This window comes from Cynocephalus volans, chromosome 8 (assembly GCF_027409185.1).
Source record: "Cynocephalus volans isolate mCynVol1 chromosome 8, mCynVol1.pri, whole genome shotgun sequence".
Classification (NCBI taxonomy): domain Eukaryota; kingdom Metazoa; phylum Chordata; class Mammalia; order Dermoptera; family Cynocephalidae; genus Cynocephalus; species Cynocephalus volans.
The window spans coordinates 9,116,707-9,132,168 of record NC_084467.1 but is presented as its reverse complement, the minus strand read 5'-3'; the positions used below and the strand labels follow the sequence as shown (position 1 = coordinate 9,132,168).

Genomic DNA, 15,462 nt, shown 5'->3' with positions numbered 1-15,462 from the left:
GAGCATTGTGAATTATCTATAAATTGTTAATTTAGTTGAATGTCACACCAGATTTTCATTTTATAAATTGCATTTTTGGGTTGGCAAATGTGAGTGTGTGTGTCCTTCCTCTCCCCTCCACCTCTTTTTCTAAAACAAAGTGTGATCATTTGTCTTGTGGTCTGAGCTTGTGATCCTCGCTACGTAAGAGTCTTTGGTGTTTGGAACCATTAGGGCAGGAAAGGGATGCTGCAAACAGCTCACACACCTATGACCCACCTGTGCATCAGTGACAGTTTGGGGTGGAGAGTGGAGCAGAGCGGTGGGCCTGGAAGAGCTGGGCTGCCTTTCAGCTGGCTCTGGTGGGCTCAGAGTGGGAGAGGCTGAGCTCTCTTCTCTGCGGGTCACTACCTCTGTCTGGACCAGGGGCCTGTGGCAGAGAAGCAGCTTTCCAGGATGAGTGAGCTTGAAGTGGCTAAGGGCTTGTATGTTCTCTACAGCAACTGCCATAGGAAAGAGATTGTTGGCTTAGAGGCAGCTTTTTCCCTGTGGACCAGGCACCTTCAGATATGAAACAGCACCAGGTGGGCCCTCGTGGGCAGACAGGGACTCTCTATACCAAACCAGTTGGAATTCATGACTCTTCCTGAGCTTCTGTTCCATCCAGGCACTGTGCTAGGAACTCAAACATGAATAAGGATCCTGCCCTCAAAAATATCTGTGTTGATAAATCATCACTTGCTTGTATGGAGCCCTGACTTTGTGCCCTGCTCTGTGCTGAGTGGATTGTCAGCATGCCTAGTGAGTCCTCACTGGAACACTGAGTTAGGTACATCATCGGCCACATTCGACAGATGAAATAACTGTGAGTGGTTGGTTGTTGGCAAAAATGCCCAATATTTTTTCCCTCTCTTTATCCCCACCCCTTTGCAACATGACTTGGAAGTTCCTCCCGTTAAGAGGTGGAGCCCATTTCCCCACCATTGGAATCTAGGGTGACTGTGACTTACTGTGACAGTAGAATGCAGCAGAAGTGACGCTGTGGCATTCTGATGCTGGGCCTGGGGAGCTGTGTTAGTCCCCTAAGGCTGCCACAACAAAGTTCTGTAACCGGGTGGCTGAAACAACAGGAATTTATTGTCGCATGGTTCTGGAGGCTGCAAGTCTGAAATCACAGTGCTGCCAGGTCCACGCCCCCTCTGAAACCTGTGCGGGGATCTTTCCTCGCCTCTTCCCAGCTTCTGACGTTTTGCTGACAGTCTCTGGCATTCCTCAGCTTGGAGACGTGTTGCTGTAATCCTCCGTCCTCACGTGGTGTTCTGTGTGTGCGTCATTGCATCATCTCCCCTCTGCACGTGTCTGTGTCCACATTTCCTCTTTTTATAAGGATACCAGTTGTGTTAGTTTTCTGGGGCTGCCATAACAAAGTACCACAGACTGGGGGGCTTAAACTACAGATATTTATTTTCCCATAGTTCTGGAGGCTGGAAGTCCAAGATCGAGGTGTCGGCAGGGTTGGTTCCTCCTGATGCCTCTCTCCCTGGCTTGTAGATGGCCGTCTTCCCACTGTGTCTTCACACGGTCTTTCCCGTGTGTGTGTTTAATCTCTTCTTCTTATAAGGACGGCTGTTCCTGATTGGATCAGGAACCCCCCAACAGGCTCATTTTAATCACCTCTTTAGAGACCCCATCTCCAAATACAGTTACATTTTGAGGTACTGGGGGGCTAAAACTTCAACATATAAATTTTGGGGCTGGAGAACACAATTGAACCCATAACACCAGTCATATTGGATTAGGGCCCACCCTGATAACCTCATCTTAACTTGATTAAATCTGTAAAGACCCTGTTTTCTTTCTTTTTTTATTTTTTATATATACATATATATTTAACATTTACTTGTACATATTTGTGGGGTATAATGTATTGTTTCAATACATGCATATAATACTGCACAATGATTCACTTAGGGTAGAGAGCAGAGTTTTGAACTCGTTAGTCCATCACTTCCCCTCTCTCCCTCCCCGTTTTCAAATAAGGTCATGTTCTGAGACAATAGGGTTAGGACTTCGACATATCTTTTTTGGAGACCTCAATTTAGCCCATAACAGGGGGACACATGCATGTCCACTCATTCGCCAGGAACCCTTATGTTGCCCTGTGAACAAGCCTGAGCCAGCCTGCTGGATGGTGAGTGACATATGGCCCTGTGACCCCTGTCCGTCAGCCTGACAGCCAGCCAAGCCCCCAAAGCAGAGCCACCCAGCCAACCTACAGCTGGCTTCAGAGGCCTGAGAGAGTCATGCCAGGATCAGAAGAAACCCCCTAGCCGAGCCCAGGTTCATCTGTGACCCCACGGAACCATGAGCTAAACACGTGATGGTTGTTTTAAGCCACTAGATTTTGAAGTGGTTTGGCAGGCAGTAAGAAATAATTGACATACTGAGGCTCGGAGAGATGAAGTGGCTTGCACAAGGTCACACAGCTACAGGTGGAACTGAGGGAGCCCGATGCTCTGATTACCACACCTCAGGGATAGGCTGTGTTCCAAGGTATCAGGTTCTGCCCAAGTGTCCCTGGGAAAAGGGTCCCAGAGCTCTGGGTGGGACCTCCGGAACCTAGTGGTCCAGGAGACAAGCTGGGAAGAGTCTTGCCTCAGCTTCGCCATTTGCCGTGAGGCCCTGGGGGAAGTCACTCACCAGCTGACCCTTGGTTTTCCTCTCTGTGCAATGGGGTGGTGATATGCCTGCCTTGCAGAGTCATGAGGAGCTGGCGAGATTCTAAATGTGACAGCCTCTTGTGAACCGCATCGTCTCTCTGTCCCCTTTGGTAGTACCTGCATCACTGAGGCACTGCAAGTCCTTGCTCCCAGTGGGGGCATTTGCATGTAGTGGAAACTGACCCTGGAGTCAGCTGGCCCGGGTTCAAACCCCACCACCGGGTGAAGGTGGGAGAGTCACTTTCTCCTCTGAAAAATGAGGATACACCTTCCTTCCAGGGTGGGTGGTGGGATGAGGCGAGCTCGCGGATGGACAGGAGGCACGTGGGAGGGACTCTGTCACATCCCCGCTTCCCTCCCTCTCCTGCCCTGGCTTCTGCGTGTTCTGATCAACAAGATGAGGCAGGTCAGCCCTGAAGGAGCTCCAGCAGGCAGAGAGCAGAGTGACTGGGGACAGTGCAGTCACAAGCCAGACAAGTACGAGCAGAAGCTCCACTGGGTAGACTTGTGCAGGACGAAGTCTCCATTTATCTTCTGCTGACAATCCATTCCTTCATCTCAAGCCCCTTAGAGAAGAGCTGGGGCAGGAGGATGGGAAGCAAGGAGGGGCAGGGAGAGGAGCCGAGGAGTAAAAGGTGCTGGCTAACCCCACCCCCTCTGCAGCCCCAGAGCAGAGGTAAGGGCATCGTCCTGCCCCACTTCTGATGAGATCGTGCCCATTTTACAGGTAGGCAGATTGAGGCTTGAAGGGGTAGAAAATGTATTCGGTTGATAAATATTTATAATAAACACACTGTATGCCAGCAGCTGGGGACACCCAGTCTCAGCCTTCATGGAGTGCACGTAGTGCTGGGAGAGAACCCAGCATCAGGCCATTAAAAATGCAGGCAAAGGAAGTACAAGGTGCTGCGTGGTCACATCCCAGGACAACTAACCCAGACCTGGGGTGCCGGTGAAGGCTTCCTGGAGGAAGCTAAGTCCTGAGGGGTAAGGAGGAGCTGCGAAGGTGCAGTAGGTACAGCAGGAGTGTTCCAGGCAGGGAGAACAGCCTGGCAAAGGCCTGGACGCGAGCCACTGCACCGCACGGATCAGGAACGGGGACGTTTGGTTCTGCCGAGGCCTGAGGGGCAAAGCAGAGGCAGCAGCAGGAGATGAAAATGAAGAAGTTGTTAGTTTTAAAGAAACTTCAACTTTAAATCTGGAGGTAACAGAATGCTTCAGCTAGCCACTGTCGCAATAATGCTACATAACGAACCTCCTGAACTCAGTGGCCTCAAACAACAATCACATGATTGGCATCGGCTGGAAGTCAGCTAATCGATGTAAGGACCACCTGGCCTTGGCTTCAGGCCACAGATTGGGTCAAGTTGATTCCAAGTGTCTTTCAACCTCCTGGGACCAGGGCTCGCTAGGGCATGTTCTTCCCATGGTGGGGCAGAAGCCCCGAGGACAAGTCCCTCAGGGCAAGCACATTTCAAGCCCTTGCTTGTTTCACTCTTGCCACATCCTGGTGGACAACCAAAGTGACATGGCTAGGCCCGACATCAGTAGGACGAACAAGCATATTCCACCCATAGACAGAAAAGGAGGAGCTGGGAAAAGAATCGTTCCTATTTACTGATGGGCTTTGCAACTCCAAGCACATAAGTACCATCCTGCGCTGGGAGAAATCTGTTTCACAGCAATGATGGTGATAGTGATGATGGCTGAGCAGGTGTCACTGTGGCCGAGCCCTTGGCAAACACCATCTCACTAAAACACAGCCATGCACAATGGGTATTGTTCTATTTAATAGATGAGCAAACAGGTTAAGATAGAGTACATGGGATATAGACTGAATTGTGTCCCCCCAATTTTAGGTATTAGAAGTTTGATCCCCACTGTAACTGTTGAGGGTGGGAAATCCTATTATGGTCATTGAAAGGTGGGACCTTGGAGAGGAGATTGAGTTGATGGCTTAATGGTGGTTGTGGGTGGGGTTCTGAGAGCTTTAAAAGGGGAGCACATGAGAGTCTCTCTCCCTCTCTCTACCACTTTCTGCCATGTGAGACCCCTGCGTCACTGGAGCCACCACCAAAGAAGATCCTCACCAGATGTGTTCCCTGAATGTTGGACTACCCAGCCTCCAAAACTGTAAGCAATAAATTTCATTTTCTTACAAATTACCTGGTTCTGGGTATTTTTGTTATAAGCAACAGAAACAAACCAATACAATGTGTCTTACCAAATCCACATGGGGAATGGAGGCAGAACAAGGGTGATTTCTGTGACTGCACAGCAGGGTGTCTGCAGAGACCAGCTCCAGACGCTTTCTGTCACCCTGTGCTGCCCCTTCCAAGCATCCCCTCTGCTAGATCAACTACAAGGGGGCAAGGGAGTGGCATCAGGCAATGCCACCCTCCTGAACACTCCTAAAACTCTGATTGGGACTTTGGGGCTCCCAAATCACTGCTCAGAAGAGGTGGGAGGCTGGTGCTGGTCCCAGCATCTCCTCGTGGGGACTGTGGTGCAGAGCACTCGGGCTGATGTTCTCTGGTACCTTCTGAGGGGGGCGTGTCCCCTTCTCTCCTTCCTCACTGCTCTTCCTGCCTCCCCTCCACCTTGTGCCCTGCAGATGGAATGAGCTTTCTAAGGAGCAAATGACAACCACCTCTCTTCCCTGCTTACAAAAACCATTTAGATAATGCACTCCTGCAGTCAGAAAATCCAAGTGTATGAACAGACTTATAACAAATGTCTTCCTCCCGTTGCTCTCTGCCATCTGCCTAGCACCCCCCCGACCACACACACAGATAACCACTGCTTTAGGTTTTCTCATGTTTTCATCAGAATTTCTATATGCATATGCAAGCAAAAATGAGTATATATTCTCTCACCTGCCTATTTTTTTACATATGAGCCAGCACGTTTTACATATTGTTTTGCAACCTCCCCCCTTCCCACATTTAATATACCTTGGCAGTTTTTCCATATCAGCACACAGAAAGTTTTCTCGTTCTTTCTTTACAGATGCAGAGCATCCTATTGTCTGAATGAACCGACCATAATTTACTTCATCGGTCCCTGTGCTGATGGGTGATTGGGGGCTATCAGTCCTTTGCTGTAGCAGACAAGTATTTGGTGAGTAACTTCTACACTTGGCCAGTGTAAGTATATCTGCAGGATAAATTCTCAGAAGCAGGATTGCTGAATCAAAAGGATTTGCGATCGTAATTTTGATAGTTACCACCAAATTACCCTCTATGGCGGCTGAACCAGCTACACTCCCACCAGCAACGCATAAGAGCGCCTCTTTCCCATTAGCCTCGCCGACAGTCTGCTATCCAACTTTTAGGTCTTTACTGATTGAATGGGCATGAAATGGTCTTCTGCTTTTAAAACTCTTTCATTGTATCCCTGTTGTCCTCAGGATAAAGTCCAGCTTCCTTGGGCACACATGGCAGTGGGAACAGCCTTGTCGTTTCTCAAGGCTCAGAGTCACTAGGGAGGTGGGCTCAGACACAGCTCCTGTCTCTGGGCTTCAGTTGTCTTTGCAGTGAAGTAAGCAAAAGCACTGGCTTCTGAGGAATGCCGTGAAACCCCTGAGGATGCACGGGGAGGGACAGGCACCGTAGGCCTGCTGTAAAAGCTGGATCTCATTGAGATCTCCTGGGAAGCAGGGAGAGAGGCAGAGGCTCGGGCAACCTGGGCAGGTGATGGGGGTTCCTCTCCCCTCGCTTCCCTCCAGCGCTCTGCCCCTCCTCCATGCAATGTTCTAACACCTTGGCATGCTGAGTGCCTGCACATCCTCGCAGACCCCAGGCTCACTGATGTGCCCGAGCTAATGAAGAGCATCTCATTAACGCTCGGCAAAGCTCATTAAGACTGTGAGCTGTGCAACAGAGGCAAAGGAAGGTCAAGGTTCTTTTCATGAGAGTTAGTGCCTCTGGGACTCTAAGGTGCCAATATTCACAAACAAGATGAAGGGGGATTTCTTTGTAGGCACATAGGCAGCCAGCTGTGGGGCCAAAGTTCCCTGAAGTTCCCAAATAGACATCCCCATCCTTCCCCCAGCCTTGTCCTGGCCCCCACCCCTGGGAGGGACATCATTATTGCTGGGAGCTGGACAGATCAGTCACCACACAGGGCCTTGAAGCATGAAGGCAGGTCAGTTTTGATGAGGAGATAAAGATCTGAAGTTGAGAGTGCCATCCACAGAAGGTGGAGGGGAGCGGGACCCGTCAAGAGAAGCTGCCTGGAAGCTCAGTGGCCCCCATGCCAGGATGTCTGATGCCTGAGTCCCCAGCCTCGTGTCCACCCTGCTCAGCCTGCTGGCCAGGCTCAAACAGGCTACAGCCAAGTGTGGTCTCCTCGCCACGTGCCACAAAGGATTTGAATGCTGTGGCGACAGCTGCTGCCAGGAGAATGAGTTCTTCTCCAGCCCCTTGAGGCTCTTTGCCATCATTTCATGTTCCTGCTCATCCTGCCCCTCTTGTGCATCTGTGTCCTGGCCAGGCACTTCTGCCACAACTGCAGAGAGCTGGAGCAGAAGCCCCGATGGATCACGGGGACCCCGGGACTGCACTCCACTGTCCCCCCACAGAGGGTCAGGGCATCCAGTTCTGAGCCCCCACCCCCTACAGCGAGGTTATTCTAAAGCCCACCTTGGGCCTGACCCCTCAGAGCCACCCCCTCCCTACAGCTTCAGGCCTGAAGAACATGCTGGGCTCGGAGGGGTATTGACCACCCAGTCTTTTGAGCCACCTTGTGCCTGGATTCTTGCCACTAGCGTCCTCATCCCTGGTGCCTCCTGGATCAAGTAAGCGACTTCTGGGAGCCCTGGAATGCCCCCACCCATCCTGCCACGTCTCTCGTCGTTCTTGGATTTAAGTTATTGCCTTTCCTGCCCCTGTTCCACCCCAGCTGCCTCTCTGGTCCCGAAGGCTGGGCTGGAGTGGCTGTGTCCCCTCCCACCCCCCCAATCCAAGTTAGAGGCTGCCAGGAGGAACACATCAACAGTTGCAGGTGCCCAGCAGTGCAAGGGGCTACTCTGAGAGGTAGAGAGACCAATTCTGGAGGTATACAGGTCTTGACTGGACAGCCAGCACTGAGATGTTATGCAGGGCCCTTCTGTACCCGTGGAGATTGGACTGGATGGCACCGTCCAGTGCTACCCGAAGAGAGAAGACCCCATTTTACACCCCCCAACACATGCATGAAACACTCACTAAACATTAGCTGATTGTGGGGGAGAAAGAAAAAAGAGAAGCTGCCTGGCGGTGTGCCCTGGTCACCTTGGGGGGAGATGACAGTGACACACTGTCTGGCCTCCACCCTTGGCCTGCCTGCCCAACACCCCCCCCCCCCCGACAGTCTGAAAAGACAGAGGCCAAGGGGAAGAGGAGCTGTTCCTTAAAAGCAAGGAAATGGGCTAAGTGAGGGTTTCTTTACAAACGGGGCATATTTGGACTGCATGCAAATGATATGCAAATGACTCCACCTCCACATTAAAACTAGGTTATTGGGAAGGTCTTGGGACCAGGGCTTAGAGATGTCAGTCCTTTTTAATAAGCACTTCTGGAGTGTCCTGTCTCTTTGCCAGCCCCTCCCCTCCCCCACCCCCTCCTAGCTGACCTCCCACAAGCACCACGCTCCCAGCGCAGTGGTGGTCATCTGAGATGGGACCAACCCTGCAGATGTGGCCTCCCACACAAGGGCTGCTAGAGGCTTGGGCCAGAGCCCAGCCCCAGCCCCTATCAGCCCTTCCCCTCAGCCACGGCGCTCAGGTTTCACACAAGGCTGATGGGAGAACTCTCAAGTGTGAAGTGTTGTACAAACACAAGGGCTTTCATTCCATTTTTCTAAGGACAGGCCTCTTGACCTCCTAGGCAAGTCAATCTCTCAGAGCCTTGGTTTCCCCACATGTAAAATGGGTAGGAGAGTACCTATTCCTTGAGGCTAACAAATGAACTGATACATTTTGAACCCAGTAATGGGATGGATTGTCCCCCCAAAAGATAACTTAAGTCCCAACCTCTCGTACCTGTGAATGTGAGCTTATTTGGAAATAGGGACTTTGCAGATGATCAAGATAAGATGAGGCCATCGGGGTGGGGTCTAATCCAATATGACTGGTGTCCCTCTTATAAAGAGAGAAGAAAATGTGAACAGAGAAACACAGAAAAAAGATGGTCATGTGAAGACAGAGGCAGAGACAGGACAGATGCCATCTACAAGCCAAGGAACTGCAAGGATGGCTGGCAACCAGCAGAAGCGAGAAGAGCTTGGAACGGATTCTCCCCCGGAACCCCCGGAAGGAACCAACCCTGCCAACGCCTTGATTTTGGACTTCCAGCCTCCAGAACTGTGAGAATAAATTTCTGTTGTTTGAGCCACAGTTTGCGGCACTTTGTCGCAGCAGCCACGGGAGACTAATACGAACCCTGAGAAGAGCGCCTGGTGCAGTGTTTGTGCGTCAGCTGGCAGCACTCGATGTCTTTCTGCACCATGGATGGCGGGCCCCAAGGTCTCATATTCCCTCCATACACGCTTCCTGAGCACCGACTCCATGCCTGCTTGCACCAGGCGGGGACACAGTGGCGCACGTCTATCTCGAATCTCCAGCCCCCCCCACAGGCGACCTGGTGAGTGTCTTGGAGACCACCCTTCCCTTCTTTCCCACCCTTAGAAATTAGCCCCAGCTCAGTCTGTGTTCGGCTTCACAAAGCCCAAGGAAGGTCGGTCGGTCCCCAGCACAATGCCAGGCACATCAAAAGTGCTCAAAAATGTCCCACGTGGGGCTAGACGAGCCCCTGAAAAAGGCAGCATCTCTCGAGCCGCACCTCCCACAGGGGAAGCACCCAGCTTCACATTGGGCTTGCTGGGCCCACCACAACCTTCCTCCCCCGAGGGTTGGGCACCCTCCACCCACCTCCACCCCCTGGTGCCAGGTTCTGGCTGGGCAGCATGTGAACACTTAGTTATTTCAATTTTAAAAATATGATGGAGCCAGCGATGCTTAAAATGCTCGTGTTAGTAGCGGCGGTCTGCAGCTGCGTTTCACTGTGATAGGGACCATCTGCTGTGAGCAGGTGGCAGTCACGGCCAGCTCCTCCCACAGGGCGGACCCCCCCCAACCACCCCCAGAGTAGGGTGGGGGAAGTGGGGGCATGGATCTGCGAAGATGGCTGTGGGGGGATCCCCAGCTCCCCAGGGAGGGTCTTAGAGGAACACTTTGTGGCTAGGCCCCGGGGTAGAACATGCAGAACCCCAAGCTGGGTCCCTCTGTGCTCTGGCCAGGACTGGAAGACCTGGGGGAGACCACAGAACCTTCCAGCACTGGTCTCTGTAAAGCTGAAGGGGAAGGTAGGAGGAGGCAGGGGATGTGAGGCCCCTGCCCTTGAACCGTCTGTGCTCTTCCTGCAAAGTCCCTGGGGCTCAGGAGGCAGCTCTGCCTCTGCCACTGACCCGGGGCTGTCACTTTGCATCTTGTGCCTGTTTCCACATCTGAGGAATGGGTGCCCCGGAACACCCACACCAGAAGGTTGTTGAGCACTGAGGCAGTGTGAGAGGGAGACCCTCCTACAAAAGTGACCCCACCCCAGGTGGCTGGGCACGGAGGAGGGCTGGTCTTTCTGCATTCAGGCAAATTGCCCAGTGTGGCTGCAGCCTGGCTGGCAGGAGGAGGCTGTCTTGCCCCCCAGCTCTGGCTCGGGCTGCAATGAAGGCAGTGGTCCACGCAGTGTGGGTACCAGCTCCTGCACCAGGCCGCAGGGTGCTTCTGGCCCAGGCCTGGGAACATACTAGTTGGAGCTGAGCTGGGGAACAAAGTGTCCCTGGGGTCAAAGAGAGCGGGCCTCTCGTCCCCCACCCGCTGGACCCAGGTGCTTGAGAGTCAGGAGCCAAGCATGGGGCTATAGGGACGCCCCATTGGGCAGGGGGATTTTGTAGCCACTCCGGAGCAGCAGGAGACAGGCGCCCAGGCCCAGGGCCCCCGCCAGGAGCACGGCACCCAGGGCTTTGAGGAAGGAAGTCCTGGTCCGGGTGAAGGAGCCAGGGGCCATGATGCCCAGCAGGGCGGTGCTGACGGTGAGCGTGTAGAGGATGGAGACGCCCGTGTTCAGTGCCACGATCTTGCCGAACTTGGCGAATGGGGCGATGATGCAGAAGAAGAGTGGCACGGTGGCGATGACCGTGGTGAGGGCGCTGGACACGATGGCCACGCCCACGTGCCGCACAGCCTCCAGTGTCCGCCACTGGCGCTGTGCGCACGCGTCCTGCAGGTGGGGAGAGCAGGGCTGGGGATGCGGGCCCTGGCTGAACACACACCCTGGCCCAGGGCCAGCCCTGCCCCTGGAGGACTGATTCCCACTCCAGAAGTGGGTGGTGACAGCAGCTGCTTCACGGGGTTGGGGCACAGGGCACAAGGTGGCCAGTTAAAAGTGGCTGTGGCCACCGGGGTGCGGAAGGTTTGCATATAGGTCCTCATAAACAGAAGCCCTGATTGGAACTGATTTCGTTCATTGGCCCCAAAGCAGTTAAATGTATAACTGATTTACTTTTTACATACTTATGAATGTTTTTACACCAATACAATTCCAAACTAGAGGAAAAAACTTTGCCAGGCCCAGAGCTGGTTTTGGCACTGAGTACACGGACATGTCCTCATCAAGCCACTGTGGGCTGGAAGGGAGTTTTGGTCTCAGGGTCATGGATAGAAAGACCCACCCCCTGCCCAGGGGTTGGAGAATGAGACACGGACTTGGGGAAATGTGAAACAGGAAGGGCCCTTGGACGTCATCTGTCTGGTCCAACTCCGTCACAGCTCACTTGGGGAGACTGAGGCGTGGATCTGCCCAAGGTCCCACAGGGATGCTTTGGCTGAGCTGGCTTTAGAATTTGAGTCCCAGGAAGAGATTGGCCCTAGGAAAGCTCAGTTCCATAATATAGCCTGCTTGGGGTCTGGTACCAGGGGTGTCCAGCCGTCCTTGAGGGTTCCTCAGTTGTACCGAGGCAGGAGCAAATTCATTGAGGCAGGGGAAACGCAGGCAGGGTGCTCACCTCGGCTTGGTGGGGGGGCAGATTCTCTCCAGCCAGCAGGTAGCCCTCAACCAGATGGACGCAGTAATCCACGGAGGAGCCGACGAGGATGGACAGAGAGATGGCTTCCACGGCGCCCATCTCCCAGCCGCTCCAGTACATGATGGTCACCACAAGGCAGACGATGCCTGCCGGGGACAGTGTACAGTCTTGTACAGCTCTGTACAGCCCTGGAGGGCCCCTGGGGAACAGTGAAGTCTAGAGTCGGGCCCCCATCTCAGGTGACAGGAGGGATGAGTAGGGCCAGAGGGGACATTCACAGCAATGCGTCACTGAGCCAAAAGCTATTTCCTGGGGACACCTGTCCTTCTCAGAGAGCACAGACTTGTGGGGGAGACAGTCCTATGCACCACTGTCACAGACAGCACCTGGCAGAGGGTCTTTTACCTGGGTTGGGGTGGGAACGGGGGCAAGGCAGTCAAGAAGCCTTCACCAAGGAGATCTGACAGTTAAGGGTTCAGAGAAACTTGCTGACTTGAGGCCACCAGGAAGACCCCAGCCTATTCCTGTCCCCACTGGCCTGGTGCCCGTCACCCCTCTCACCCACGTACCCAAGATGCTCAGGAGCACAGGCAGCAGGAGCAGGATGTGGGTGGTGAACACGGCCACTGCAGCCACACAGATGAGCAAGGACAGGACCAGGCCGTATAAGGCACTCTGTACCCCTGGAAGGTGAGAGAGGGGGCCCTCAGTGGGGCTGTGGGGTGAGGGGCCCACAATTCTCTGCATCCCCACAGCTCAGCAGTTACTGGGGTTGCATGGGTGGCCACAATCACAGCTAGCTGTGCCACTCTGGGTAAGCCACTTGACCTCTCTGAACCTCCATTTCTTGATCTGTAAAATGGGGTAATAACAGAATCTACTCCATATGCCTAAACTTTAAGAGTTTATGTTAACACAGCACAGGGCCCGGCACCTAGAAAGGGCTCATACCTGACAGCTGCTATAAAGGTTGTAACTGTTATTTGTTAGGTGGCTAACTTCAAGATCAGACAATATGGCCAGATACCCCCAGGCAGGAGAGGACCCAGACTCCGGTCTCTGCTCAGTGTCTCAGCCACTGTGTCATCCAGTTTCCCCAGGACTCTTGGCCAGGACTGAGAAGATGACAGAATGTAGCTCAGATGCCACACCAGGCCCTCTCTGCCCCAGGTCACCTCTGCATCAGCCCCTGCCTGCCCAGCCTGGTCCTGGGGAGAGGGGCTGGGCTCCCGCTTGCCTATGATCTCCATGAAGATCTGCTTCCAGTGCTCACAGGTCTGGAAGCCGCGGTGCAGGGCCGAGCCCTCAGGGAAGGTCTGCAGCTGCTGCTGGAGGAAGCGCTCCCAGCGCAGGTAGTCCGAATAGGTCTGGAAGGAGGACTTGCCCTTGTATGTGGTCTGCGGGGGACATGAGCCGGTGAGATGGGCACAGGCTGTGGCCCGCTCACCCTTCCCGGGGGGTGGCTGGTCTGCTCCGTGGCCACCAATGGCATGTGTTGTGTGTGTGTGTGTGGGGGGGGTATCCAATCCAAAATGAGCTCCTGCTAGTCCCTGAGGGCATCACGGGATTCTGACAGCAGCAGCAGGTTCACGTGCACCCAAAGTCCCTGTCTTTTTCCAACCGAACCATCTGCAGCTCCCACCCTCCAACACTCTCATGTCCCACCCTCTGCAATGCTGTGCCCTCTGCCTGCACGGCCAGCTCCTGCTCATCCTTCAAGGCTTGCTAGGGTTCTGTCTCCTCCAGGAAGCATTCCTTGATGCCCCAAGATGGGCCTCCCCTGGGCTCTCCCCACTCTCCGTGCTTCCCCATCAAAGCCTGGCCACCTGCGCATTTCCTGGCTGGACTGTGAGTCCCTGAGGGCAGGAGCAACCTGTCTGGTTCACAGTGCCCAGCCCTGAGGGGGTGTTTATGGAATGTGAATGATGAATGAAAGAAACAGACACTTGCCCTGCTCTGGAACTTTCTATTTTTTTTTCTGGAACTTTCTTATATGTATCTCACTGACTCAATTCTGCTCTTGCTGAGCATAAAGCAGTTTACAGTGAGTCTGTGTGCGTGTGTGTGTCTGAGTGTCAGCAGGGGTCAGCTTGTAAGTGGACATCCTGTTGTGTGGATGGGCCTGAGCAGGGACACTGCTCCTCTCTGACACTGTCTGGGGCTTCAGCATGAAAAAGGAAGGCAGTTCTGACACATGCCACAACACGGATGAACGTGAAGACATTATGCTAGGTGAAGCAAGCCAGTCACAAAGGACAAATGCTGTCTGATTCCATTACATGAGGTCGCTAGAGTAGTCAAATACAGAGAAATAGTATTGAAAAGTAACACAAATCTTTCCATGAACTTATTGAAGTACCCTTGTACACAGAGACAGAAAATTGAATGGTAAGTGCCAGGGGCTGGGGGGGACAGAGAGAGTTAGTGTCTAGTGGGGACAGAGTTCCAGGTAGGGAAGAAGAAAAAACTCAGCAGATGGATGGGGGCAGTGGTTACACGGCTGTGTGAATATACTTAAGGCCAGTGAATTGTTTGCTTACAAATAGTTATGATGGAAAGTTTTGTTTTATGTATATTTCACCACAGTAAAAAAAAGAATACTGCCCAGGGCTTTGAACTGGTGACTGCATTAGCCTGCAGGCTCGTTGAGGGCTTCGGGGTCCTTCTGGCTGGTGGCCAATGGCTTCGTGGCCTGTGCAGTGAGTGACACATATGGTGGGAAGGAGGACGGGGCTGGGGGCCAGGGGATGAGAATCGCCTCCCACTTAGAACCTGGTCACTATGGTTCTTACTCCCCAGGCTTTCTGCATGATCTCGCTGAGTCTCCATAACTGCCTGTGGGAGTGGGGATGCTTAACCCTATTCTGTAGATGAGGAATTTGAGGCCAGAGATGACGAGTGGCTTGCTCAAGGACATAACACACCAGGATGGGGCAAGGACTGGACCCCAAGTCCATGCCTCAGAGAGCAAAGTGCCAGGGCTGAGAGGCCCCTTAGGTGCTCAGGTTGGGGGTGTGTGTGGGTGTGTGCATGAGTGTCTACACACGTGTGAGCACGTGTGCATGTGTGCACTTCCTTGGACAGGGCCTGGGGTGTCCAGGGGTGACAGGGCAGTAGAGAGGTGTGGGATGGCCAGTGCCCTGGCTTCTGAGCTCTCTTCCCTGGTCACACCCTGGACTCCCATAGTGGCTGAGGGGAGCGTCCTGGACTTCTACCAGCCCCTACAGCCCAGAGGCTGCAAAATGACAGGACCCTGAGTTGCTGGGGAGGGAGGGTGGGGGGAGGGGAGCTGCCCGCTGCCTATGGGGTAAAAAGGGCAGAGCTCTGCAGCCAGATGGCCTGACTTAGCACTTGACACTGACATCCACTAACTGTGGACCTTGGGCAAGTTACTCTACCTCTCTAAGCTGCTGTATCTGCCCGCCCCCCAATCTGGGACGAGAGCTGGGGATCAGAGGTGACACAGGCGAGGCAAGCACTCTGCACAGTGCCAAGTGAGGCTGCCTGGGGCTCACCGACTCGAAGGCCATGGAGATCCACTGCACACGGCCCTCCTTGACGCCCACTGCCCCATGTGACAGCTGCCCTGGGAGCAGGTTGGGCTCGGGCAGCTCCTTGCATTCAGGGTGCAACATCTGCAGGAAGGAGGAGATGCTGTAGCCTGCAGGGAGAAGCGAGAGAGGGGGTGGTGGGTGGGCCCTAG

The 15,462-nt window shown here is 53.7% G+C and overlaps 1 protein-coding gene and 1 pseudogene across 1 annotated transcript in view; one reads left to right on the top strand and one right to left on the bottom strand.

Moving 5' to 3' along the window:
• The first annotated feature begins 6,961 nt into the window (after positions 1–6,961).
• On the top strand, positions 6,962–7,437 carry LOC134383191 (transmembrane protein 92-like; annotated as a pseudogene).
• Positions 7,438–10,591: 3,154 nt separating this feature from the next.
• DISP3 (dispatched RND transporter family member 3) overlaps positions 10,592–15,462 on the bottom strand; it is a 30,104-nt gene continuing 25,233 nt past the window's right edge. The window contains exons 16-20 of the mRNA XM_063106700.1: positions 15,275–15,420; positions 12,997–13,156; positions 12,329–12,442; positions 11,739–11,905; positions 10,592–10,954 (exon numbers count right to left, since the gene is read on the bottom strand). Coding sequence (XP_062962770.1) covers positions 10,592–10,954; positions 11,739–11,905; positions 12,329–12,442; positions 12,997–13,156; positions 15,275–15,420 — 950 coding nt within the window. The remainder of the gene's footprint in view (positions 10,955–11,738; positions 11,906–12,328; positions 12,443–12,996; positions 13,157–15,274; positions 15,421–15,462) is intronic.